Source organism: Panthera pardus, unplaced genomic scaffold (genome assembly GCF_024362965.1).
Source record: "Panthera pardus isolate Hobbes unplaced genomic scaffold, ASM2436296v1 HiC_scaffold_16, whole genome shotgun sequence".
Taxonomy (NCBI): domain Eukaryota; kingdom Metazoa; phylum Chordata; class Mammalia; order Carnivora; family Felidae; genus Panthera; species Panthera pardus.
This window is the reverse complement of record NW_026526721.1, coordinates 111,009,947-111,036,872: the sequence shown is the minus strand read 5'-3', so window position 1 is coordinate 111,036,872 and position 26,926 is coordinate 111,009,947. Positions and strand designations below refer to the sequence as shown.

The window sequence follows — 26,926 nt, the reverse complement described above, 5'->3', positions numbered from 1 at the left end:
TATTTTCACGTAAAGAAAAGTACCGTTTTATGCTTAGAATGCTATTTTACAATTACGCAAGGGAAATGGTATCACAAAGTAATGCAGAAAGAGAAAACTCAATTTTGAGTGGCAGCACAATATTGTGAGTTTAAAAGGTCAGGCTCGTACAGGAGGCTCCAGTTTTGCCACTCAATATCATGCAGAATGCTGTGACAGCCAGGGCTGATACAGCTGAAAATATCTGTAGCCTTGGAAGCCTTGTAAGTTTCAGAAGGTCATTGAGGCATCTGGTGCGAACACTGATTCACAGGGAAGGTCAAACTGGACAGCCAGGCAAAAAAAAAAAAAAAATAGGTTGTTGAACCCAACAGTTGTAGATTTTAGAGCAGTTGTCAACTGCAGACATTGGGTATCCTAATCCAAGGTGGCCATCTTTCATTGAAATATTTTTAGAAGCGTGAGCTATGCTTGATGGCGAGTTTTAACTTCTCCTTTCTCTTCTGAAACTTTTAACCTTAAAAGTACATCTACAACCTTACCTGGTAGCAGGGCAAACGTTACTTTAATTGTATTTATGTGTGACGCATGCTCCATCAAAAAGGGATGTGAGTCGGCTTACAACAGTAAAGCGCGCATAAAATAGGACTGTAAACGAGAGACATAACAAATCAATTAGAAGGAAAAGAGATGAACCAAGTGCTTGAGATGAAATTGAGCACTAAATTTATCTCTCAGCTTGCTGGCAACCGAAGCAGAAGCTTGAGGAAGTAGAAGAATCCCGAGTTTATTTAATAAGATCTTGTCGTGTCCCGGTGTGCAGCCTTATTCTTAGCCCTTAGAGTAGTTAGCTAAATATTCCGACTCTATCCTTGGGTGAAATCTTGGAATGGATGAATTCCAATTAACTAAGAAGCGAAGGCCAAATTCTGCAGCCTGGCCTTCAAGGCCCTCACTGATTTGGTTCCAGTCCCCAAATGCAGCTTTATCTCCTGCCAGGCCCGTTGCACATGGGCGCTGCATATAGACCACTTCCCCCAGTGTTGGTGTTCTGGGCCTTCCCATGGCCCTGTCTTTGCTCTGTCTGTTCCTGCAGTCTGGATTGCCCTTCCTTTTTGTCTCTAACCCAATGAGACTCCTCCTCCTGTCTTTCCATCACAGATGTCTTTCTTATCACCAAACCACCCCTGACCCCTCTCTCCTTTAACTCACCAGGCTTTATTGTTATCTCTGCTGTGTACTTTTCACTTTCTTTTTTTTTTTTTTAATGTATAGTTATTTGTGTGTTTGTTTCATGTTCCCCATTAAGCAGTAAACTCTTCATAGCTGGGTCCATGTATTACCTCTGTGTCTAGGTTACATATAGAAGGTCGTCGATAAACTGTTCATATAATCAATACATAGATATAATTTTATCTAGGTATTGTTTATTTTTGATGAATATATTTATTCATTTAATAAGATTATTATACGTGTCAGATGTATTTGGATTTCTTTAGGGAAAACATTTCTGTTTCCAGGATAGTAGAGAAGAAAAAAAAGAGAACTAAAAATAAATAAATGAATAAATGTTTAAAAAAATAAATAAGCAACTTCTTAATTGCTTTGACTTGGTACTCTCAGATTAGAAAGCAACTTAATAATTACCATTTCTCTGTGCTGTAAGGTAACTAATATAATACAGAACAGGTTTGTTACATGTGAAAGAAACATATCATTAATGCCATTTCAAACCCTCAGCACTTTTTCTCTAGTATACTTTTCTATGATTTCAACAGCTGTCAAAAAAATCTATCTGACTCTACATGGCTTAGAAGTGTTTTAGACAGTTATTCTATCCCCTTCACTGGTTTTCAAACACTGTTTTAGTAGTTGATATAGATCAGCCTGACTATATGCATACTTGCTTAGCACATACTCAGTTTTATACTTAGAGCAGCATTTCATTTTACTTATATGGAAGGTTTCTGCTAATATGTTTTAAGTTCTTCTAATGAAAGCTCTGAAGAAAATGTAGGCTCTTCTTGCTCAGAGGGCAGACAAATAAGAATAAAATCATGCTCAAAGGCCTCTTCCTCAACAATTAACTTCAAATCAGTTACTGAGCACTTACAACCCTGTAATGTATTAATTACTAGATTAAAATTGATTAACAGACTTAAGAAGAAGCTGATAGACGTGGTTTATAATTTTCACGTCCCTAAGTGTGCATTATTAGTGTTTGGTGCATACCCCATGCACATGCAAGGACAATAGCATCCATGTCTCCACTCTGTAAGGGACCATGTTATCTCCTTCAAAATCTGTATGCAAGGCTTTCTCCACCTAAATACTAGCACAAACCACAGGTGATGCAGTCGTGACTGCTCTGCCATATCCCTCTCCAGTCCCGGTCTCTCTCTGTTCCTGTTATATTCACAGTCATTATCATTTCCACAAAGCTTGATTTTAAATTGCTAGCATGTGTTGTGAATGCAGTTTTAAATCTGGAATCAAAAGATGTGATTTGGGGTCCCAATTCTTCCATTTAATTGGCTTAGGGGACTTTGGTGAGTCAGTCACTTAACCATACAAGCTTCAATCTATTTGTTCACAAACGGGCAAGGTAATATCACCATTTCTTAGAGTTGTGTTGATCAAATGGCAAAAGCCAGACAAAAATAAATTGTATACCAATATATAAAATATTTGCTCTCTTGTACAATAAGAGAATGTTACGAATTCTGGGGTGGGGGCAGTAAATTTTTCTACATGGCTCTTCCAGCAGAAACTTGCTTAAAGAATCAGATGAATACCTTGCAGATTTTATATGTAAATCAAAAAGAAATGTAGCATAAGCCAACTTCTCAAAAGTTCATCTCTTCAAGGGTTATTACTTACCAAAGGAGCACAGCTTGTAGTTTTATCCAAAGTAAAGTGGTTCTTATTGCAAGAAGATTAAAGAATTTCTTTTTCCTCCTATTAACTTTAGTACCACGTTTTTCCCTCACTTTAAATTAAGAGCTAGTATTTCGTTACATACAAAGAAAATGATTTGACTGATTCCCGGATAAAAAAATTTCCATACTCTTTGGATACACACACACACACAGACACACACACACACACACACACACACACACACACAAACCTATTCATATATTAATCCTCATTTCACATTTATCTATATACTATTAACAGTTAATCTTATAGTGCAGTGATAGAATAGGTGCTTAATTTTTAAAAATCTTTTTGCAAAATAATTTTGCTATTCTAAATTATTCTTATAAATAAAAAATAAGGAATCTAAATATTACTATCTTTAAAGAATTTAGCATGTGTGTGTTTATATGTAATGGTTTGACATCTAAATGATGGAACCATAGGAAGTTTTAAGATTGCTACATGATTCCTCTTTAAATGTATCCAATGTATTCCTTCAGATATACTGGGGAGAATTTTTTATAAGCCAAGTAGCTTTTGCGTACTCGGAGTGAACTATTGAAACAGGATTAAAAAACGTAAGTGCTTTGAGACATGACGAGTGGTGGGATATGGTGAATAGTATCTTAGAATGATGTTGAGGAGCATGTATGGTGCCTGATTTAAAATAGTATTTTAAAAAATGAATACAACAGGATTTTTTTTTTTTTTTGGTATAACATTTTGCAGGTAGGTCAGCTTTCTGAAGTAGTTGACAGAATATATTCAAAAAGCATGTTATCAAATCTCAATCTATCTTTTTCCAGGCAGATACTCTGAGCTTTAAGGAAATTATTTAGTACAAAGGTAGTAAACAGTCTTTGGTGGAAGTAATATTTTAGCTTCAGTTGATTATAATTGCCAAAATTTTATGACATTAAGAATAACCTGAAGGAGTTCAGTTAGAATGTAGATTACTGGAGTTCTTGGGTGTTCAGTCAGTTTAGTGTCTGACTCATGATTTCAGCTCAGTTCATGATCTCACTGTCATGAGATGGAACCCCATATCGGGCTGTGCGCTGACAGCACAAGACTGCTTGGGATTCTCTTTCTCTCTCCCTCTGCCCCTCTGCTCACTCGCTCTCTCAAAAATAAATACATTAATTAATTAAGTTAATAAATAAGTAAAGTAAAGTAAAAGGTAGATTCCTGGTCTTTCTCCTTAGTACGTCTAGGGTAGGTCCTAGGAATATATATTTATAGCAGTTACCCCCAGGTGACTGATTCAGATAGTGAATCTTTCTGGAGCATCAGAATCCCAGGAAAAGAAGGTGTTGCTGGTAACAAATGTTGGCAGTTCTGAGTTTATTAGCAGCTGTCAGCGCGTTGTGCTTTCCCATGGAAAGGTGGTCATTGCTTTTTAAGTGCACAGGCTGCTGACAGAAACACATGCAACTTTAATCATGATCTTATTAGAAGGGTGTAGTCGGCTCTTCAGATTTCCTCATGTGTTACAGCTTTTTTTGGGATGTATAGAACCTTATGGGCAATTAAAGTACCTGAGAAACGTGTGTCCTTTTTCTATTTAGCAAAGGAACCAAACCTCAGCTGCCACATTAGCTTGTTGATAGTGTGTTCAGTACATATGCTCTTTTTGAAAGTACAAAATCCTAACATTAAATTCTTTGATCTCATATGAGAAGTGTGACAATTATGTATACTCTGACACCGTGGTAAAATCACATTGTCAAAGGAATAAAAGCACTGGAAATGCCTACATTTTGCCAGCGAGCCATCTTACATCTTCTTTATCCTGGAAGCTGTTATTTAACAACTGGGGAAGAGTTTGAGGAAGGCAAAGTGAGGGGAGAATGTTTGATTATCTAACAGGACCTTTGTCCATTGGCAAAATCATGCAGGAGTATATACTTACCTTGTTCGTTTTAATTGCATGGTCGTGGCACTTCAGGAGAACAGTCTGATCCAGGGTCAGAAATTACTACATGAGGCATGCCAACCTCTGGGGAAATGACCACACGGGAAACTGTGTTTAGGCCTACATGAGTTCACCAGAGTTCTATTGTGCCTTAGCTAGTTGGATAATGCCTTGCCTTATTTATAGAAGTTGTCAGAAACCATTTCCTTTAGTCAGTTCGTGTCTAAAAAAGGAGAGGGGGGAGCAGGATATTTCTGACATTTGTAGAAATAATGTGTAAAAAAACCAAAAAGCATTCCCTTAATCACATGACATTGTGCTGTCAGTGATTGTCCAAATATAACATGCCTTGCAGACTCTTCTAACTACACGTTTGTTTCTATTAATAAGAAAAGAGTGGTAAACTATATATTGTCCGTTTCGATACTCCTGTCAACCCAAACATTCAGACTCCCAGTCCTTGTTCTTTAGCAAATAATTGCAAAATATAAACGTTATAATTGTTTTAGCAATGAAATGGTTTATTTTGAAATAATGGGAGTTGAAAAACTGATTTTACAAATGTCTCATTGATTAGCTGCCATCGAAGGGCTAACAGTTGGAAATATTTTGCAAAATAAAAAGACAAGGCTTTAAGTTCTATTTGTAGGAGAAAAGACCAGTCATACCTTTGCCGTATTCCCACTATAGAAATTTACAATCTAGATTTAGGGGTTGTATCTTTTTAAGGACTAGATTTAGGGAGTAAGCAATATAGAAACGCAATGTTCGTTGTTGGTATAAGTACATACTGGGAAACGTTTTCTTGGACGGAATTTGTTTTTCAGAGTTAATATATGCATATACATTATGTTCTAAGTATGTTATTAAAGCCGCTCAAAACCTAAGAATAGCTTTATACATACATTGCAGCATTGCTTGTGAAAAATGAGCATTAACTTAGGTGGCTGCTATTAAAGAATGGACATAGAGTGGAGCAGTACATAGTTGTTAAAAAGTACTTACATCGACGTGTGTGTTGACAAAGAAAAGTCATTATCGTATATCATGGAAAGCAAGCCTCAGAACAATATGCTTAGTATGTGTTACTTCTGTAAAAACGATAAACTGTGTGTGTGTGTGTGTGTGTGTGTGTGTGTGTAGATGTGTATGTCTGTATGTGAATGCATGAAGGACTAGGTATACCATACCAATAATAGTGGTTACCTTTGGGATAATAGGGGGTCTGATTTGGCAACGGAGCAAGGTGGGGGGGAATTCAGTTGGACATTCAATAAAACCCTTCTGTATGGTTTAAATTTATTACAATTGAATATGCATTCATTTAGCAATGTCTAAAATCAATGGAAGGAAGGAAGGGAGGGAGGGAAGACAGACTTGATGTATATGATTCATGTAAATTACTTGCTAGAGATTTTTGTACACCATTTTAATTTGCATTTTACTATCTCTTCCATTATTTAGTAACATCTATCTCTATATGGAGAACAGCCTTATAATTTATACCATACGTCTCAGGATGTCAAAAAAAGCAGAACCATAGTTATGAGTGCAAATTGTTATATGACTTTGAAATAATTTAGATTATTGTAGTCACTAGAGGTATGGAAGTCTAAGTATGGAGGGAGAAAAGAGGCTCAAAATTTAAACAGTATCTGGTTCAAATTTTAATTTGCTCCTCAGTCTTTACAGTTCTAAAATGACAATCCTTGATTTTCATAGTCCTAATCACAGCACACGATACGTTTTTACTTTATTGGACATCTCTTTCTGAATATCAATTCCACGAGGACATGACATTTTCATGTATGTCTGCAAAAGTTCCTGTGAGTGAGTGACTCAAGAGATTCTAGGTCTGCGTTATCATTTGATGCATATTTAATGAGATTTAAGTTCTTAAATATGTGACAAATTCAAGGACATTGAGTGACACAGAGGTGTGGTAAGCAATGTATATATAGATGTAAAAGCAGATATCATGGAAACAAATTACCTTCTTATCCAGCTAACCTTATGTTTTCAGATTTCTAGATTCTCAGTGTGTTTCTCTTTTTTACAAAAGTTGGTGTATTTATACACATATATGTTTGCGCACATGGGTGCGTACACACACACACACACACACACACACAGGAATATTACAAGGCCATAAAAAGGATGAGGCCTTGCCATTTGCAGCAACATGGATGGACCTTAGAGGGATGTTACTATCCTATGTGAAGTAAGTCAGACTGAGAAAGACAAATACCATATGATTTCACTCACATGTGGAATCTAAGAAAACAAATGAATAAACAAACAAAAAGCAGTGTCAGACCTATAAATACAGAGAACAAACTGATGGTTGCCCAAGGGGAGGGAGTAGGAAGATGGGCCAAATGGGTAAATGGGAGTGGGAGACACAGGCCGCCAGTTAAGGAATGAGTAATTCATGGGAATAAAAGTATAGGGAATACAGTCAGTGATATGATAGCATTGTATGGTGACAGATGGTAGCTATGCTTTGGTGAACATAGTATAATGTATAAACTTGTCGAATCACTATGTTGTACATTTGAAACTCATGTAATGTTGTGTGTCACCTACATTCAAATAAAAAATTTTGTAAATGAAGCCTTATGAAAAATGTTGAGATAGGCATGAACAAAATATGCCTGCCTATTACCTGTCTCTTTTAAAGAACTATGGAGCTGGGAGCTGCCTTTGGAGTTCTAGGCTTCTACAAAATACAGTATGAAGCTCTGGATTATTACATAGCCATCACAGTAATATGAGCATAATTTGTGGTTATGCTTATCTCAGACCTAGTCAAGGTTGTAAGTTATATGGAACCTTTCTCAAATGATACTTAAGCTACATTGCAGTGAAAATATGAGTTGTCAGTGCATAAACTCGTTTTGTCACATGTCTTCCTCCTTTAAATCAGGGAAAAACAACTGGATCTTGACTCCCTATTAATTAAGGCAAATACAATTCTTATCTGTATGTTTGTGTGAATTTGTGATTTTTTTTTTAAAAAACTCAAGTTAAACAGATTCTCATATTTTATTGTTACTCAGAATAAATGCATTTAACATTGGTATATTATTAAGAGTAAACTTGAGATTATTTGTATACAAGGCAATTTTTAAGGTCAATAGAAATCAATAGAAAAATCCATAGGATGATAATATTAAACCTTTATGGCTTGAGTATTTGCAAACTTTGCAATAAGAGATACATTCATAAAATGATAGGGAGTTTTGCTGATGAAATAGAAAGGAGATATTTATGTATTGTGTTGTGTCATGAGAAGTCCAGTAATTCATTTAATTGGATACACTCATGTAATACCAGAGTATATTTATAATTGGTTTCATTCATTATAGTCTGAAGAATAATTATTTTAGATGTCTCTATAAACATACATTTTATTTAATTTTCTCAGAATGATTAATAATTAAGCAATGTATTTTGGGTAGTCTTCAGTAGAAATAAGTCGGTGAAATTTCCCGGATTGAGGCCACTATGTTAGGTTTTAAATCAGACTTACCTGGAAATTCAAGATTTATCTGATAAGGTGAAGCTTTTGTACTCAGATATACTTGATAGTATTGAGAGCTATTGCCACATTAAGATTTTAAAAATTCTGGAAAGTGTGACAACTATGATTAAGGGTTCTAATAGGTATAGTTTATTTTTGGTTCTCTCTTTATCTCTGTCTCTCCATATATATATATGTGTGTGTGTGTGTGTGTGTGTGTGTATACATACATATACATATATATATGTATACATATATATGTATACATGTATACACATATATATATGTATATATATATATGAGAGAGAGACAGATATATATATATATATATGAGAGAGAGAGAGAGACAGAGAGAGTGTGTGTGTGTATATATATATATATGTGTGTGTGTGTGTGTATATATATATGTATACATATATACACACACACACACATATATATACACACACACACTCTCTCTGTCTCTCTCTGTGTATATATATTCTCTCTCTCTCCCCCCCTCTCTCCCTCTGTGTGTGTGTGTGTGTGTGTGTGTGTGTGTGTGTACAATCTTTTTTTTCCTAATTAGGGTGTAGTGTAGCGAATTGCTTTTGGAATCCTAATCTTGGGCAATAGTGTCTATCCTAACCAACACTCCTTATATACCATATATATGTGTGTGTGTGTGTGTGTGTGTGTGTGTGTGTGTGTGTGTGTATGCAATTTATCATTTCTTCTCATGTTGATTTTATAATTTAGCTCAAATAATTGAGCTTGCTCAAATGGAAAACAGGCGCAGGTTAATTATAGAGAAGACCTTAATGGCCACCAGTTGTAAGAATGAGTTTTGCCCTGCAAGGAAGGTTGGGACAGTAGGACGAGGAGGTGCACACGCAACAGTTGTCACTGATGTACAGGGAGCCATGGGAGGTATTTCCTCAGCTTTCTCCTTAATCACCTTCATAGTTAGTTTTGAGTTGTGCAGTAACACTGTTAGGGTACCCTATAGATGAATTGGCTACCATTTCTCATGCAGCGAAGGTCACATTTAAAAATGTCTTAGGCAGAGGTACCACCAGTCTTTTAAGAAACTAGGTGATGTTACTCAAAAGATGTTAAAAATTTAAAACTAAGATTTTGGCCCGCAGTTACTATGTCAGATAAATATAACTCATCTGAATAAACTTTAGAATTAAAGTTTGTAATTACGGCATTGCAGGGGGAATAACAATATCAGTTTTTGGCATTCCCAGTTTTGTCAGGTTAATTTCACATTGATAGATTCCAGTTGAGTCAATGTACCATTCTTCCTGAAAATTGCCAGGATGGTAAGATTTGTTTTTTCTACTGTTTAGCTCCTGAGCACATACCAGCATTATTAATTTTCTTGTAGTTTGTGTTCTGATTTCCTGTTTATTATTTTGAGATATTAAATGATAGGGACAGATCAGAAATGACTACCTAAGGCTAACAAGATGACTTTTTTGTGTGATATGTAGAGTAAGCAAAACACTAAATAGGCTTAGTGTTTTTTCCTGAAGAACCGTTGTGGAGAGGCATTTGTAGTGTTATGTCATTACACTTTCTTGTAGAATAGAGGGAAATGTTAAAAGACTGCCTGTTTGAATATCATCAGGAACAAAATGCAGATTTTCTCTTCTTTTGCCAGAACTGAAAACTGATTCTGTCAGAAATTCACAGATAAATTATTTACGTGTTTTAAATTTGCAAAGCCACATGTAACTGTTTCAGATTATTCTGTGGGTAAGAATATCTTCCATCAAGTTCATAATTGAGGAGGTATATGAATACAGTTTTGTGTTAACTTCACTGCCTGATGTTTTCTTTCCAGTGAGTGGAGTTTGAGGCTGGTTTCATTCAGTTATAAAGGTGACATTGCCAATGTATCAAATGGGCATTGTAACTTTGTAGATCATAGTTGTAAACTAGTGTCCCCGTAGGTTGCTGGCTTCTGAGCCAGGCACTGTTTTGGTGCCGGCTATTTAGGGGAGGACTGGCTTGACAACTGCCTGCTCTTGTGGAGCTTAGATTTTAATGCAAAGGTAGAAGATAAGCAAATAGAAAGATAGGCACGTAATATTACACCAAATACTGACAAGTGCTATGAAGAAAAATAAGGCAAGGCAAAGATCTGGCAAGTCTGGGCTTGTGTTGAGAAGCAGGGAAGTTTTGATAGTGACTTAAATTGATAGTGGCTGCAAAAGCTTCCAGGAAGATAACTTTGTAGTAAGGACTGGATGAGGATCTAATTAGGTATGAAGCTAGTGACCATGTACACAAAGTACAGCCCACTGTTGTAATATGTATCTTCTGATGATCTTAAGCCTTTTCATTTTTTTAAAAATTTTGCCTGAAACGGGAATCGAATCAAAGTTTGCTTTTTAATTGCACAGAGGCTTCCTGTTTTATTTGGTGGTCTTATATATAAAATGCAGAAGGGACAATAATCATTTCCTAATTTGAGGCAGTTTAGCGAGTTGCTTTTGAAATTCTAATCTTTGGCAATAGTGTGTTTCCTAACCAGCACTCCTTCATTATCCTTCTGGTAAGGGACCACTTGATGATTAGGGAATTGAGCCTATCGGAATTTTATTTGTTTATTTATTTTTGAGAGGGGAAGAGAGAGAGAGAGAGGGAGGGAGGGAGGGAGAGAGAGGGAAGGCACACCTGTGCACTAGCAGGGAGGGGGCAGAGGGGAGACAGGGAAAGAATCTTAGGCACTATGCTCAGCATAGAGCTTGACACTGGGCTTGATCCCATGACCCTGGGATCATGACCTGACTGAAGTCAAAAGTTCCACACTCAGCTGCCTGAGCCACCCAGGTGCCCCGAGCCCACTAGAATTTTAAAGGAATGCTTTGACAGACAGTAGATGACTTATTTGAGTTAGTAAACTTCCCTTTCTTTGTGACCCTAAGCCCGTGCAATGTCAGACTGGCAGACCGTCTTGACAGTAGGCATGCCATTCCAGAGGATGTGTGGTTGAAAGTTACCTTTTTTCTCGGCAGTGTTTCTAAAACTTCAGTTATTTGCGTATCTCTTTCATGATGTTGTCAATATATTTACTTAAGCTTTTTTTATAATAGTCTCGTAAATTACTATATTAAATGTTAGCTTCTTTCTAAGTTATGATACGCATGTAATCACAGGCTCATGAACTAGTTTTTGCATTCTGATGCATCTATTAAAATTATGTTGTTTCTGCATCACTTAAAATTGCCATGGGTGCTACCAGTACTGTGCTTACCCCTTGCTGAGAAACACTGATCTCAGCTTTTTGTTATATGGAGTTGAATACTGCTGAAGACTGCATTAACCCATTCGGACCATAGTTTTCCCCATGTAATAACTTAATGGCCTTGTTACTCTATTTAGTACCTTAATGAGTAGAGAAATGGCTGTACAGCTTCCTGAAATGATTAGTTGGTTTGTATACTGAAATCTCTGTTAATATTTGGGGCAAGCCCTGGGCAAAATTGTACCAGGAGTTAATTCCCTGAAGTAACGCATTGCTAATTATGGACTTGTTGACATCAGTGATCCTGGGGTGGGGGTGGGGTGGGGAGTTATGGTTTGGGGCAAGGGGCCGCTTCTTGTCACCTTCGAACATTAGATGATGAAGTTGGCTATCTTTTCCAGTTAGATTAAAGCTGTCTTAATAAATTAAAAAAAACAAACCCTCAAGTAATTACTCTGTTAACTTCCTCAATATGTAAGCTGTTTCAAAATCAAAAGCTTATGAAAAAAGTCCCCCAAATTCCCAGCTAACTAGTCTGGGATGCAGTAGGACCGAAGTGCCTATATTTGGTTCTGAAGAACTGAAATGATTATTATACATATATGACTAAGAAATTTAACCATGCTCATAGAGGCCATCCAGTTCTCCAAAACAGAATTTCATACTCATGCCTTGTGTCTGCTTATCCTCTATTGCAGTATGTATGCAACCCGTAAATAGATATTTATATGAAGCCATCCGCTGTCAGTTTTTTAATGCTAATATGCATCAGTTGCTGTGAGATTCATTATTACTAATTTCCCGCACTTTTTTACTTTATCCTTGGTCCTTTTCTTAGCTTCCTTTCCTCTATCTTTATATTTTCTTCTTTTCCTTTCTATTCTATTTCCCCCTTCATAACTTAAAGTAGAAAGTATATGTGATTTCTGATAATCACTCAAGGAGAGTGCACTGTTCTTGGTTCTTATGGCAGAATATACTTATTTGTAGGACGTGTTGCATAATGAGGAGCTCTTTAGTGTTAGGGATTTGATCATTTGGTATAAGAGGGCTTATTATGTAGGTTTTTAAAAAGTTTGATTCTTACAGTAAAACTATTCTCCAATCTTTTTTTTTTTTGTTCAGGGAAGTTTATTATAATATGTCGAAATATAGGTCATAAATTTACCTCAGAAGCAATTTATCTGTTAGTAAATATCTTTACCGGAGAAATATTTTCTTCAGTAATTATTTACAAACAACACATTTTTAGAGCAAACATGTTTGTAATAATTCTCACAATCTGGACATCACCCACATACTTTTAAACATTGTCTCTCTCTATAGAATAAAAATCCATTATTAGTTGAAACAGTGTTTTGGAAATTTAGTATTGATCCAAATCCTATACCATCTTAATTTACCAAAACCTTCAGTTATGAAGATTTCCAGTCTTCCCTGAAACCCTTCTGTTTGAATAAAGAGAAAGAGTACAAGACCATAATCTGATATCAGCAATTTAGGTATAATCTCAGGTCATTACCCCCTGGTGGTCTGTATCAAGGACTGGAACCCACATTGGCAGGTGCAGCTACACTAATAATGCATAAAGGTTGGTGTCCATTTTGATTGCTCGGGCTCTGTGCCTAGATAACTGTAAACACTTTGATTATCACATTTGCCTATATATTTTACAAGTAAGTAGTATTTTCAGTTTACCAATACGTATATATCTGTAATTCTGTTGATAACCCTTTTTGAAGTGACTAGAGTATCTCTGCTACAGAAAATAAAAATATCCAGAATACCCATTTGCAAGCATTTTAATTAAAGGATATTTTATGCGTGAGATTAAGCCTGTAACATATCAAAAAGGAAAAATAATCAGCTTTAGAAATTGATTCTGTGGTTGTCTTTAGACATAACCACCAACCAGCGAAGGTATTTCTGAGGGTACCATTATCCTTTCTCATGTTGTTTGGTCCCCATAGATTATGACGAAATATTTCCTTGCTGTTCGGGACATGTCCTTTATATACATGTCTGTTCTGTCAATTTGAATAAAATATTCATTTATCAAATATTTTAAACACAACTATTATATTCCAGGAACTGGGATAAAAAAAAAATGGCGATAGATCCTGTTGTCAGGGAATTTATAACTTTGGGGGTAAAAGCACCAGGAGATAAAAAGTACTGGGAATATCCTGAGATGGAACAATGTTTGGCATAGTTGGCCCAGCCTTAGAGAGAAGGTGATATTTGAATAGCAGCTTAAACAAGGAGAAGAGATTTACCAGGTTGAAGGGGTGAGGACGTACCTGTCAAACCAAACAAAGGGCTAGCACGTAACAAGTCCCAGGAGCCCACAACAGCATGGCATGTGCCAAGAACCTTCCCCAGCTCCTGGCAGCTCCTTTCTATGTGGGAAGATACTAGAGGGGCAGCAGTGAGAGAAACCAAAAGGACAGAATGTGTCAGTTCAAGACGAGAGGAAACCTTTAACAGGGAGCTGGTGGAGGTCAAGTAAAGATAAAGACTAGCATAGTCTTTGGATTTGGCTTCACTTGGAGTTTTGTCGGCCATTGCTTAACAGTAAAGTAATGAGTGTGGAGGTCACAGTGATACAGATTCAAAACGGAAGAAGCAGAAGAACGGCATGTGTAGATGGCTCTTTAGCCCTTGGTCTGGGAACAGCTGATTAAGAGTATTAGGGAGGGGAGGATGCATAGCTAGGCGGGGTCCCTTTCTCCTTCCCTGCCACCTCCTCTATTTTGGAGCTACTTCAGCATGTTGAGGACCGAGAGAAAGAGTTGAGGTAAGGCAGGTCATTCGAAGGTAGAAGAAGGAATGTGAAGAGAAAGATGTTTTGAGAAGGAACGAGTGAAGGTGGAAGCCTGACCGTGTGCAAGGGGAGGGACAACTGGGAGACCAAAAGAAAGATGCAGAAAGATAGTGTAAAAATGGGTGGCAGGAAGGTGACAGGGAGTTCATGCCTAAGGGCTCCTGTTTTGACTATGAAATATTTGTTTCACGGAAGATCATTGTCTGCTGTTAGTGAGCAGAATATGGAAGAGAAGGGGCTTGAAAGTGTTGAAGTTTTCAAAAAGCTGTCCTGTGGAATGTCAGAGGGAGCTGTCCAGGGCTGGGGGAGGATTCCTACACAGCAGGAGGGTCTAAGTGACCCTGCGATATAGTAATTGATAGAGACACTGATGGGTGTGTGTGTGTGTGTTTTCAGGTGTGTGTTTGTGTTCATGTGTGGTGTTACACATGTGTTTATATGGTTGTTCATGCATGTGTTTGCATATTTTTGTACCCTAGAGGTCATTCCAGTACAGATATAGTAATCAGTCCTTTAATTACCCAAGTTATGGAGCTCCATACATTTTCCATCCCTGTGCTGGTCATTGGGGTTATGAGGTGAGTGGGTTTATTTCTGTTTGGGGAAACATATAGTTTCGTGGGTCATACATGTAAGCAAACAACACACTGTATAGGGATGCCAAAGTAATTCAGAAAAGACATGTTAATGATGAGTGGGCAGGGATGGATAAAGCGACATTTTGGAAGTTTCTTGGAGGAAGCGATCTCTTAGCTGGCTTCCAAAGGAGGTGTATGGTTGCAGGTGAAGTGCTTGAAAATTTTAGCAGGAAAGACAACAGGGGTTGTTGACCACAGATGGGTACATGCTGAAGGTCCAAAATAGTTGAGAAATTCTGAATGTGGAGCAAAGATCCAGAAGGGTGGGTGAATCTTTGAGTTTACGACTGACTCAACTTTGTTTTTCTACAACCAGAAATTAGAACCAGAAAGTTTTTTGAAAACAAAAGTACTTCTTGAGCATTGGTATGAGTTGGTTCTTTAGAACTTTTCTCAAAAGTTGTAGTCTTACTACAGTATTTCACCTACCTGGTATCTGTTGTTTTTTTGTTTTTGTTTTTTTAATTAGTATTAAGAGTGGCTATATTAATCCTAAAATAAATTTTTAAAAATTCTGCTAGATATCTATCTGTCTATATATATGTTCTACGTTTCTACATTCATATTCTATATTCCAGTTTCCAATTGACCGTATTTGGCCTTTGAAGAAGCAAGTGTGATCAAACACTATTTATTATATTGTGCCATTGCCTCTTTGGAGTGTGAAACTTTTGGAGTTATTGAAGCTTTGTTTCCTTTGTTGGTAACACTCAAAAGGAAAAGAAACGTGTAGTTTTGTTTCTATAACTACTAAGCATTTTCTGAAAGTTTTTCCATCCTGACTGAAAAAGAAAGTAAGTTGTTAAAAGCAAAAATACCCTGCTATAACGAGCAGTCTTGTACTTCCCAGTTCATAGATCATTAGGCAACAGGGGATCCCCCAGCCCCCAACCTCTGGCTTCTTCTGTACCTCTGAAGTACATCACGCTGCCCAAATCAAATTGCTCACTTAATATTTAATGTTTCTGCGATGGAATCACTCTCCCCCCTGAGGTTGACTTCACATTTGCCAGACACACTGACAACACTACACTCCTTTTTTCCCCCACATGACCTCAGCTTCTGCTTAAAAAATGTTCAAATAAAGGATGCTTTTGTTCCTATCTCGCCCGCCTGTGATATATTGACAAAGTGTCTGCCGGCTGAATGGAATAGTTTTACAGTATGAGTGCTGCTTTCAGTGGAGGGGCAGGACTTGGGCTTTAGAAGGAAGTGAATTGGATAGGTCAGGAGAATGTACCATTTGTAAACACCCCTTTCCTTTTTTATTCACGTGTCAGGACAGCAGGAGCAGGCTGTTCAGTGCCCGTCCCTGCGCAGAGCCGGAGGGAAAAGCAGCTTGGAAGTCAGCTGCAATTTTTAAACCTTGCTTTTTATTCCCCGGCGATGATCTTCAAGTGCTTGGACTTGTCTTGGAAGCTGTTTTGAAACTAACATGGTTTAGTCCACTAACTGCATGTTGGGTAAATTCAAAACCCACATGCTCGTCCTCTTGCAGTGGAATAAGTCACATCTGATGGACATTTTCTGTGCTTATAGCATAGTAATGAACGTCTGACAGGCGCGACCTTTCATAAGACAACCCACACTATTGGCTTTCTGCCCAGAATATTGCTGCAACACTATCTGTGATTGGTTATCTCTCTATCATGCATTGCTTCACAAGGGGAAACGGCCCCTTTTTTTAATAAATCTACGATGGCTGGCTGCAATATGCCTCACTGTAAGTATTGTGTGTGTGTGTGTGTGTGTGTGTGTGTGTGTGTGTGTGTGAGAGAGAGAGAGAGAGAGAGAGAGAGAGAGAGAAAGAGACAGAAAAAGAGAGACAGAGAGAGACAGAGAGAGACAGAGAGAGAGAGAAGCTGACTTGAATATTACTTAGTCTGGTAGCACATGGCAAGGTTGTGATACTGTAGGACATCAGTGAAGTGCTACTTAGTAAATCTTAACCTATCTCTTTTTTCTACAGGTTGGTACTAAGAAGTGCCTTTCCTGACGTCTCTGCTGCTTGGACCCGCTTCTAGAGCAGTCTCTGCTTTTGCCTTGCTTGCTGCCAGCTAGACTGTGACGACAGCACATCCACCCTCCACTTCTAGCCCAGACACCCCCATTTCTACTTATAATCAAGACAAAAGCTCTAAGTATCTGGCATTGCCCTAGGCTGCTTTAGTTTTAAAAGAAAAGTTTGCTGAAAAAGTCAGATCTCTTCTGCCAGGAAATCAAGGAGGAAAAAAAAAATCAGTTTCTCGATTTGCTCTAAACTGCTGCATCTGTCTATGCCAAACTAATCAATACCGATTGCACCACCAAACTCCATTGCAAATTCAGCTGTGAGGAGATTCCCTTTCAGACAACTTTGCTGAAAGCAGCTTGGAAATTCGGTGTCAAAGGGTCTGCCACGTTTTCATGCTTGCATTTTGGGCTCCAAATTGGCACTGGGAAGGGGTTACTGAGAGCACAAGGCTGATCCGAGGCCCTACTTTTAAACGTTCATCTACTTACGATTCTAGTATTTCTCTGTAAACCAAAACCTCTTGAATTAACAGTTTCATGCTGTGAATTTCTAGTGGGAGATCTTTTCCTTGATATTGACAACACAGTTTTCCATGTACTTTTAAAGCAGGGAGTGGGGAAAAAAGTATTTTGGAGGGGACATTTTCATCAGCCTTTTACAGTCTTATCAGTTCAGCTTTTTGAGGTTTTTTTTTTTTTTTTTGGTGGTTTTTTTTTTTTTTTTTTTTTTTTTTTTTTTGGTTGTTGCTGGGTTTATTTTTATTTTTATTTTTTTGTGGGGGGCTGGGTCTGTTGGTTTCACTGCAAAATTTAACTACCTGTAAAATCTAAACATGGCTGTTAGTGTCACACCAATTCGGGACACAAAATGGCTAACACTGGAAGTATGTAGAGAGTTCCAAAGGGGGACTTGCTCACGGCCAGACACGGAATGTAAATTTGCACATCCTTCGAAAAGCTGCCAAGTTGAAAATGGACGAGTAATCGCCTGCTTTGATTCATTGAAAGTGAGTAAATATTATATTATTTTAAGGATACACAATGATTGAATCAAGGGGATATGGACACATAGTCCACTGAGTTTGGAATTATGGATTGCTTTGTTAATAGTTTAGTTCTATGGTGTCTTCTTATGGATGCTTTTGGGGTGGGGGACTTTATTGAGAAGCAATGGCACCAACTCTGGCCAAACTTTGTTTGTTATGAATAACTTTATCAGTCCTTTGATGTAATGATGTTTTTCTAAAACAGAAAGTGTCCGCATACTTTTAACTTAGTCATAGCAATGTCGATTTCTATAGGAATAGTAAATGTAGATAAATATGTGTGTTAGCATATGCATGGTCTATACAAGGCCATGGCAATAGCTGAATGAAGATGATTTGTTTTTCCTTGTTTGTAAAGTTGCTGTTACCTTTGTAAAAGAACAGATTTCCTGGCAGTAAAACTTGGATAGACTTTTTATATTAACATTTTAATATTATGGGTCTCCTTTTTATTGTATAAGCATATTATTTTAAAGCCAGAATCAATGCATTTTGTGGAAAATATAGAAGTAAGGTTCTGCTGCTGTTGCTATAGTACCCTATCTGAGGCATAAACTTTGTTGAATGTTGAGTTTTATAAATGAGTGGAAACTTTTAAGTACTATTATTTGGAGGCTTGTTTTGTTTTGTTTTGTTTTAGTTTGTAAAATTCTAATGTAAAATAACTTAGTTCATTTTTTTTGGATCCTGATTATTTTAAAATTTGTAACTGTCTCAGCTAGAAGTATTAAAAGTTAAGCTTTTGTGGGCACCATGGTACTGAGAGATCCACTTTAGTGTATCTTGACATTCAAAAATGTCATTGCTTCGTAGTTCAGGTGTCAAGTTTGAAAATGGGCTTTTTAAAAGGTAGCATGATAATTGTATCCTTATTCTGACATGCAAGGTCAAGACTAGAAATGTGAAGATCCCTGGGTACTTTCTACTTACTTGGTTTTAATTGAATTGGCTTTGAATACTAATGTGTCAGTATAATTCACTCTTTGAACCTGTGAGACAGGAGTCACTATCATTTCTGCATCTGTAGGGAAGTAAAACTTTCATACATCCATCTTGTCTTTTGCAAACAAAACAAAACAAAATAAAACAAAACAAAACAAAACCTCCTATTGTAATAAAAATGCTTTCTTTAATAACATGGGGTGAATTAACTGATATAGTCAACCCAAACGTTAACTCATAACTCACCCTGATGTGTTTGTTATATGGGTTAGCTTATGAGTTGTCTATTGCAGTTAATTGCTTCTTGGCTCAGTTGGGCTGCTTACTTTGCTAAAGTTTTCACCAAAGACTCAAGGATATTCTCTTCAGAGTGGGATATCAAAGGAGGCATTCACAACAACAAAGATATCTTATAGTGTTATATTATTGTTAATGTCATAGTCCTAAAGATCAATAAGCCAGAAGTTATAGATTACCATGAGGCCTTTTTCTTTCCTTTGAAAGGCATCAATGAAGGGCACAGTGGTTTGTACCTTTGTGACTATGTATTCCTAAATTCCTGCTGACTGAATTTAGGTGTAATTAGAGACGGGGACCCGTAAAATGAGGGGCAAAGGGCTAATTACCCTTGTCGGTAACCAGCTGTGTCCATAAGTAACCCTGTTTTGACCCAATTACTAGTAAATCCAATTTTTAATCCTACAGACAGTTGATGGTGCACTCGTAGCTACAAAATGAAGGACATTAAACTTGGCTGTGACATTGAGTGGTTTCACAGAAGACCTGCCTCCCCAGCATTTGGAAACATTGTGAAACATTAAAATTCAGTTGCTATTTTTCCATCTCAAAATATTTTTTTAGTGGCTGCTCACTTGTGGACACAGAACAGGCTCCCTTTGAGTAAAACGGCAGCATTGCTGTGTGGTTAACAAGATTCAACTGCCACATCAAGGACTTTTTTTTTTTAATAGCAAGTAATTTTAAGATTTAAATTTACTTATGAAATGAACGCATTATAGCAGCTAATCAATGCAAACTTTGTCCTCATTCTTTGTTTCTATGAGAAACTAAAATTTAATTTATAGTGTCTAAAACTTGGTAAAATATTTTGATTTGAACAAGAGGAAAAACATAAACACAACTTTGTGTGGAGGTTCATAGCAGGAACAATAGCTCCTGAAATGTTAGTGAAATGACTATATTAAGAATTCATTTAACACATTTTGAATATGTAATTAAGTATTCATGTTTCCAAACCCACCTTTGGTAGACACGTATTTATAACTAACACATTCTGTGATTCTTAATACAGTATTTAGAGTCCTGGCTTTTAGATAGCTGTCTTGCTGTATTCAATTTGGTGACTAAAATAGATCAAAAACGTATTTTAAAACAGTTAAGGTAACTCCATGACTCGTGCTTGAAGTTCTGAAATTTGGAAGCCTTAGGAGCATAATTCCATGCCAATAACCACTAGATCATTTGTGTTGTCTCGGAGAGTAAATGGAAGGAATTTAGAAAACATGTAATATTCTCACTTTTTTAATAAAATGTGTTGTATGTATGTCTACAATCCATAGTCCAGCCTTTTGTGACTTCTTGAGCCGTGAGATGGAGGTAGCCTGTGTAATCTACTATTTTTAGCAAGTTAGGAAAGCAAACCAAATACTCTCTGAGAGGACCCTGTGAAATGGCTGTACCCTTCAGCTGTGCTGTTTCAGACTTTGGCCAGGCTCCCAGGTGACTTACGTCCATAGCAGACTTCTACTTAGAAGAGGAGAATTTGTTTCATTAAAAACAGAAGTTGAACAGTTCAAGACAGTATTTATGCAAAAGAAATAAGTTGGCATATTACTAAAGGTAATAGGAAGAAAATTAGCTGATGGTATTTCAGTGGCGTATTGTTGATTTCAAAGTTTAAGTAATTAGATTAAATTTACTACATGAAAACAGAATTCTTTGTCATAATAGATGTGTTGCTAAGTAAAGTCAGAATACATGATAATTAGGAATATATGTATATATTAAGTATGTTGGGAATAGAATGGTAACAATAAGAGAGCAGAAGCTGTAATAATGTGTGTTAGTTTATAAATTAAACAATATTTTAAGCGCTTGATCGTTCTAACTTAATTTTGGTTTTATACTCGCAATAACAATTTACAACAGTCTAAGAATATATTCAGATTGAGAATTAGATTGCTTACACACTGTAGATTTGAGTGTTTTGGCTGTTTCAGACACCCTGAACATTTGAAAAGAGATTATTTTATGCTGTAAAGGATTTTTTTTTCCTTATGACTTGTGAAAGGGATACCAAAGAGAAAAAAACTGAAAGAAAAATGTCAACCCTGAAAGCTGCCATTAGAATATTGTATTTAAGAAATGATTCAAATAACAGTAAATTGGCAAGTTACCTATTTTGTTCAGTAATAATGGCTCAACTAAAACATAGGTAGTTGATTTAAAGAAACTCTACAGAATGTATTTTATTGTGATGTCAAGTAATTTATGCTAACACAAAAATATGTTTTCACCATGTGATCAACTCAAAATGACTATTGCTTACTGAATTATTCTTTTTCAAATGTCCGTCCATTTTTCAGGTGTTGGAGGAAGGGCTATGTAACCTTTATATTTACCGTCTATTTTCTGAAAATCTAGCAATTTTTTTTTTTTTTACCTTTGAAAACTTTAGTCACTTGTTTTCTTATCAAATTACGCAGTTTAAGATAATTAAGGATTCATTTCACTATTATACACGTTTGTGTATACAGGTAGCACAGCCAATCAGATTTGTTGTAGACACATCAGGGGTCAGATTCCACTGCAGAGCAGCATGGAATCAAGGATCCTGAGTGAACACATTTAAAGAGCCTCTAACGACCTAGCAGAATAATTGAATTCAGCTATTAGGAGATATACAAATACGTAAACATCCAGGTAAATGAGCAACTGGAAAATTTAGAGCCAGTAAGGCAAATCAAGTGTCTAGTTGGTCACACAGGGACAGGGTGGCATAACTGGACATTATAAAGTGGTCCTGAAGGTTTTTATAGTTATATTTTAGGAGGTCCTCCATTGTGAGCACAGTGTATTTTCAACGTGCCAACTGCCTGTGTTGCTGCTGCTCTAAGTTCCTGGCATAGTCTTTTCATCATATCTTTTAAATTGGCTTACTTGATAATCCTGCCAAAGTGATTTTTGCGAAGTTCAGACAAATTTCAGATATTTGCAAATCTTGAATCAAAACTTTGATGTAGTAGGCTCCTAATTGGAGTAACTTTTACTAAGCGTTTTGTTGTTGTTACTGTTTGTTGTTCTGTTAATGGCATCTCCCATGTGATATGAAAAACTTGGATGGATGATTATGTATACATGTAACTCTGTAGGTACATATTCAGTGTCTTTCAGTGACAGGTTGACACAGGACTATCTTGTTTCCCCTTATAACTTAGGAGATGAACTAACTATAAGGCATCACGTGTGAAGCCATGCGTATCATGTACGAGTTCAAATTATATTCCCCGAGCAGAATCTTCACAGCTTTGTAAAGAATACCCTGTGAATGCACGGTGATAAGCATCTTTTTTTAAATGAAATTCTCAATAGTTATAGCTGCTTTGATAGTGCTTACAATTTTATTCACTTACCTATTTATATTCTTATAGTTAGAATTTTTTTTTAGAAAAACATTTTTTAAATGAGTTAAGATTTTTAAACTTGGACAAATTTCAAGTCATGTTTTGAGTCATGCTACTTTAAGGCACTAATTCTAAAACTAGTTATTTTTTTCCTTTCATAAGATTTTGGTACGCTGCTTCTATTTCTCTTTTTCTCGTTAAACCTTCCTTCAGTTCCTAGGTGTGACAAACAATTTAAACCTAAAGCAATGTGGCACTAAGAATTGAGTTCAATCTTTGATTGTAATTTAGATTTCTGAACTAATGCAGAATTTTGAGTCTCCACAAATAGCCTCAAAACAATTCCATGTATAAGGCTGTGATGGACTTAAAACAGTCCATGTGGCATGGGCCAATCTTCCATCCAGGATGTGTGTGACATACTCACAGTTCACGCGAGAGGTGAGAAATTGAATGTTTCTCAGTTCCAGCACAGACACCTAGGGACCTCGTTTGGGAAGCTTATCCTGTCATTTTCCTTGCCAAGGATAAGTAGAGGATTTCAGCTATCAACATCACTAATCTGTTACCTTTCATGCTGAGCAATGTATCTGCCTTCCCACAGTCTTAGGCAAAGTTTATTTTCTTACAAAGACATAGCATTGAGGAAATTTTGAGTTTGTTTTTTTTTAACTTTGGCAAACACACATTCCATGCTTTTAGATAAGGGACCAATTTTCTATATTAACAGGTCAAAAATTTTAAGTCAGTGGAAGTGGATTAACTAAAGAGATGGTTTTTGATTTAGCACTAATGATGGTTGTTAATATGCAGAAACTTTGGTAAAAGTAACTAAAAGCAAAGGCTCCTTAGAATTACTTAGCTGTTTGAAAGTATAATCAATTATTAGAATAGTGATTTCCTTGTGAATTGCACTATAAATGAGTAATTCTGGTGAGGATATCTTATTCTAATAGTCACTTATAATAAACAACTACAGAGTTTTTATCTAATATATATTTCTCATGCAAATAACCTGAAATGCACATCACCTACAGCATGATTCATTCTCTTTTGGCACATGTTGAAAGATTATCACTTTGAAGTAAAGTCTGATTTGTTGTTTGAGATAAAACTTTCTATATTATAAGAACTTGGGTTTTGAAAAATACTGATAGTTACAAGTCCTCCTGGATTATAATTTGATTGAAAGGCTGTCTCTTGGATACCTTTGGGCCTTGGCAGTCTCTGGCTTTTATTCTCCTTGTGTTATCTCTGGTTCTTTCCAGCTTCCTAATGGTCCAGCTTCGGAACTGTTGGGTCTGATCCTTCTTTATATTTCTCTATGGAGTTATGGAGAAGTTACTTGGATATTTTGTCTTTAAAGAATTGTGTCCAGCATTGAGTAATAGAGGCACCTTTCCCTCCCCGGCGTGTGACATAAACAGATAAAGGGTTTATTTTTTAGTCGGTTGTGCAAGTCTGTGATGACTCCCCAGTCACTAGAACTGGGGTGTCTTCACCCTTAAGTTGTGAGGAGCACATGGGTTCCAATCTTAGGATTATTTCAAAACTGTAAGATGTCCGACACAGTACCAGCCATCATATCTTCATTCCAGGAAGCAGAAAGAGGTGAGGGCAAAGGAAACCACAGCTTAGCCTCCTGAGGTTTCTTTGCACAGTGGCCCTCTAAGCTTCTCCCAGTGATTTATTCTTGTCTCTCAGTGGCTGATTTTGGTAGCACGGATAGCTGGGAGCTATAGTTGTTTTTGTTTGTTTGTTTGTTTTAATTAAAATTTTAAATTTTAATTGCAGTACAGGTAACATACCGTGTTACATTTGTTTCAGGTGTATAATATGGTGATTCAACAATTCTATATGCTCATCATAATAACTGTACTCTTAATCCCGTTTACCTATTTTACCTGTCCCCTCACCCTTCCCCCATCGGGTAGCCATCAGTTTGTTCTCTATAGTTAAGAGTCTGTTTCTTGGTTGCCCCTCCTCTCTTTTTTTCTTCCTTTGCTCCTTTGTGGGAACTATAGTCTTTTACTGTTGTCCTGATTAAAATTGTGCCTCTGGGTGGATAAGGTAGAAGGGGAGAATGGTCGTTCAGGAGGGCAGTCCCTGGGATGGAAGAGTTACAGAATTTTTTTTTTCCAGAAAAAATCTGGAGTCAAGTAACTCACACTGAAAAATACCTAGGTATGGAGGGTGGGGTGCTGAGGGAGGCCACCTCTGAAGAGAAACTTCTATATTCATATATTGGCAAACCTATCATCAGTCTACTGTCCTGGGTAACCAGAGTTGTCTTCCCCCCCCCCCCCCCCTTTGAAGTCATGATATTTTTAGTCAATAAAACCTGGCATATTACACATGGATTGATTTTTACTTATATAGAAAAACAAAATTATTTTTTATTTTTGCTTTGCCAAGACATATTTTTATATATTGTTATTTATAACTGAACTATAACAGGAATGCATATCATAAGAACAGGTCTCAAGTGATTTTATTTGACAGAAGAATCTGTAGTTACTCTAATATCTAATTCTGCTTCTTCCACAAATATATTTTATTTTTACTTCCTCTATGAAATTAAATGAAGTAATATTGAAAATTACTATATGCTGGTCAGTATTTTCAGTGCTTTTTATCTTTTCATAGTATTTAGTCCTCACAGAAAACTCATTTGAGACAGTTACTGATATTCCTACGATTTTACATGTGACCACACTAAGGTACAGAGAAGTTAGGTGATGTGCACAAGGTCACTCAGCTAGTAAAATGTGAACTCCAAGCATGGTAACCTGATTTCACAGCCTGTACTTTTGACCACTTTCCTGTAAAACTTTGCTTCTTAATTTACATATCCATATCCCTAAGGATCCAACAAAGGAGTGCATAAGAATAAAAATTAATGTTTAAGGCAGATTTACAATATATACCCTAAAATGGCAAATACTCAAAAATAATTATATTTTAGGTCAAAAAATAGATCAATGAGTGAGTATAAGATAGCACAAGATAGCAGATGCCCCCACCTTTCAAATATTACATGTTCCAAATACGTGGTCATGTAGGAAAAAGGTTTTAAATTAATCATCTTAAATAAGTCGTCATTGTAGAAACTATATAGCCATCGCCCAATGTATACAAAAAATTAAAAAAAAAGCCATATTCCAAGTTTTCATTGTTTAGAAAGCATTTCCCCATAGAAGCAATGTGGTTAAGTGATTAGGCCAGCCCTGGGAAGCCAGGTAACCCAGAGGATGCTCCAGTTATAGTCCAGTGCAAAGAATAGCCTGGAAAATATGGTTATAAGAAAACCCAGGAAGCTCCACAGAAGCATTATGAGGGCCATCTTATCAGACATCATAAGTACTACCAGTATCAAAGACCTCAGCTGCCTTGTCAAACTGTTTGAATGGGAAAGATACATTTCACGTTTCAGTTTGGTACTCCAGAAATTCATTTGGGCCTCATGCAGGAGAGATGGTTTTCCCCAAACTCCTGGGACACTTTCTGCAAGGCAGTGCAGGAGGCTCCCCAGCTCCATATTTGGGCTGCTCCTGTTCCCCAGGACTGGCTTTAAGCAGGGCAGTGGCTCACAATCAATAGGGACTAAAGATGGTGTGGGATGCGGAACTATAGTCCAAAGTTTATTCAGGGTGGGAAGACTTCTTTGTCAGTATCTTCCAACTAATCCTCCCCCTGCCCCCTGCCTACCCTAAAAGCTCAACTTGTTTTCTTTTCAAATGCCCAGCTTGTTGGTTGTGAGTCTGGTCCACTGTGGAACTTAATGTTAGTGACCAGCTACTTCCCTTTCTCTTTCTTTCCTGAAGTTTTCTAAAGTGTAGCCGTTGTTTTGATACTGTTGCTTTATAATTACTAGTAGCATTGGTGGATCCTGAAAATATCAAAACTAAAAAAAATACATGTATTATATTTTGTTTTCTAGCTGTTTTATCACAGAGTGTAGTGAAAGGATCAGCAATAAAGACCCAGATATGAGAAGAAAGGCATATAGCAGGTCTGGGGATGAGTATTCCGGAAGGAGTATAATTGAAACACTTCTATGTCATACTTTGGGAGAGATATGAAAAAGTCTTTAAGGGGCTAATTGCTAACAAGGAAACCAGTATGTTAGTGATGATGGAATTTGGAGGGGGAACTTCTCCACAGCAATTGGAGGGTCTGTGAAAAAGGAACTAAGGGGAGGGAGACAGAAATGTCTCTGGTGATTTATCTTTCCTTTTACCC

The 26,926-nt window shown here is 36.8% G+C and overlaps 1 protein-coding gene across 13 annotated transcripts in view; it reads left to right on the top strand.

The window, feature by feature from the left end:
* Window positions 1–26,926, top strand: part of MBNL1 (muscleblind like splicing regulator 1) — a 206,159-nt gene that overhangs the window by 38,103 nt on the left and 141,130 nt on the right. For 3 of the 13 annotated variants that reach the window (XM_019439942.2, XM_019439907.2, XM_019439930.2), the window contains exon 1: window positions 17,783–18,059. The exons of 4 other annotated variants lie outside the window; for them this stretch is intronic. In XM_019439942.2, coding sequence (XP_019295487.1) covers window positions 17,886–18,059 — 174 coding nt within the window. In that variant the 5' untranslated portion in view covers window positions 17,783–17,885. Of the gene's footprint in view, window positions 1–17,781; window positions 18,060–26,926 lie in introns of those variants that run through there. 6 more of the 13 variants (XR_008422555.1, XR_008422554.1, XM_019439929.2 and 3 more) reach the window with 4 other exon arrangements.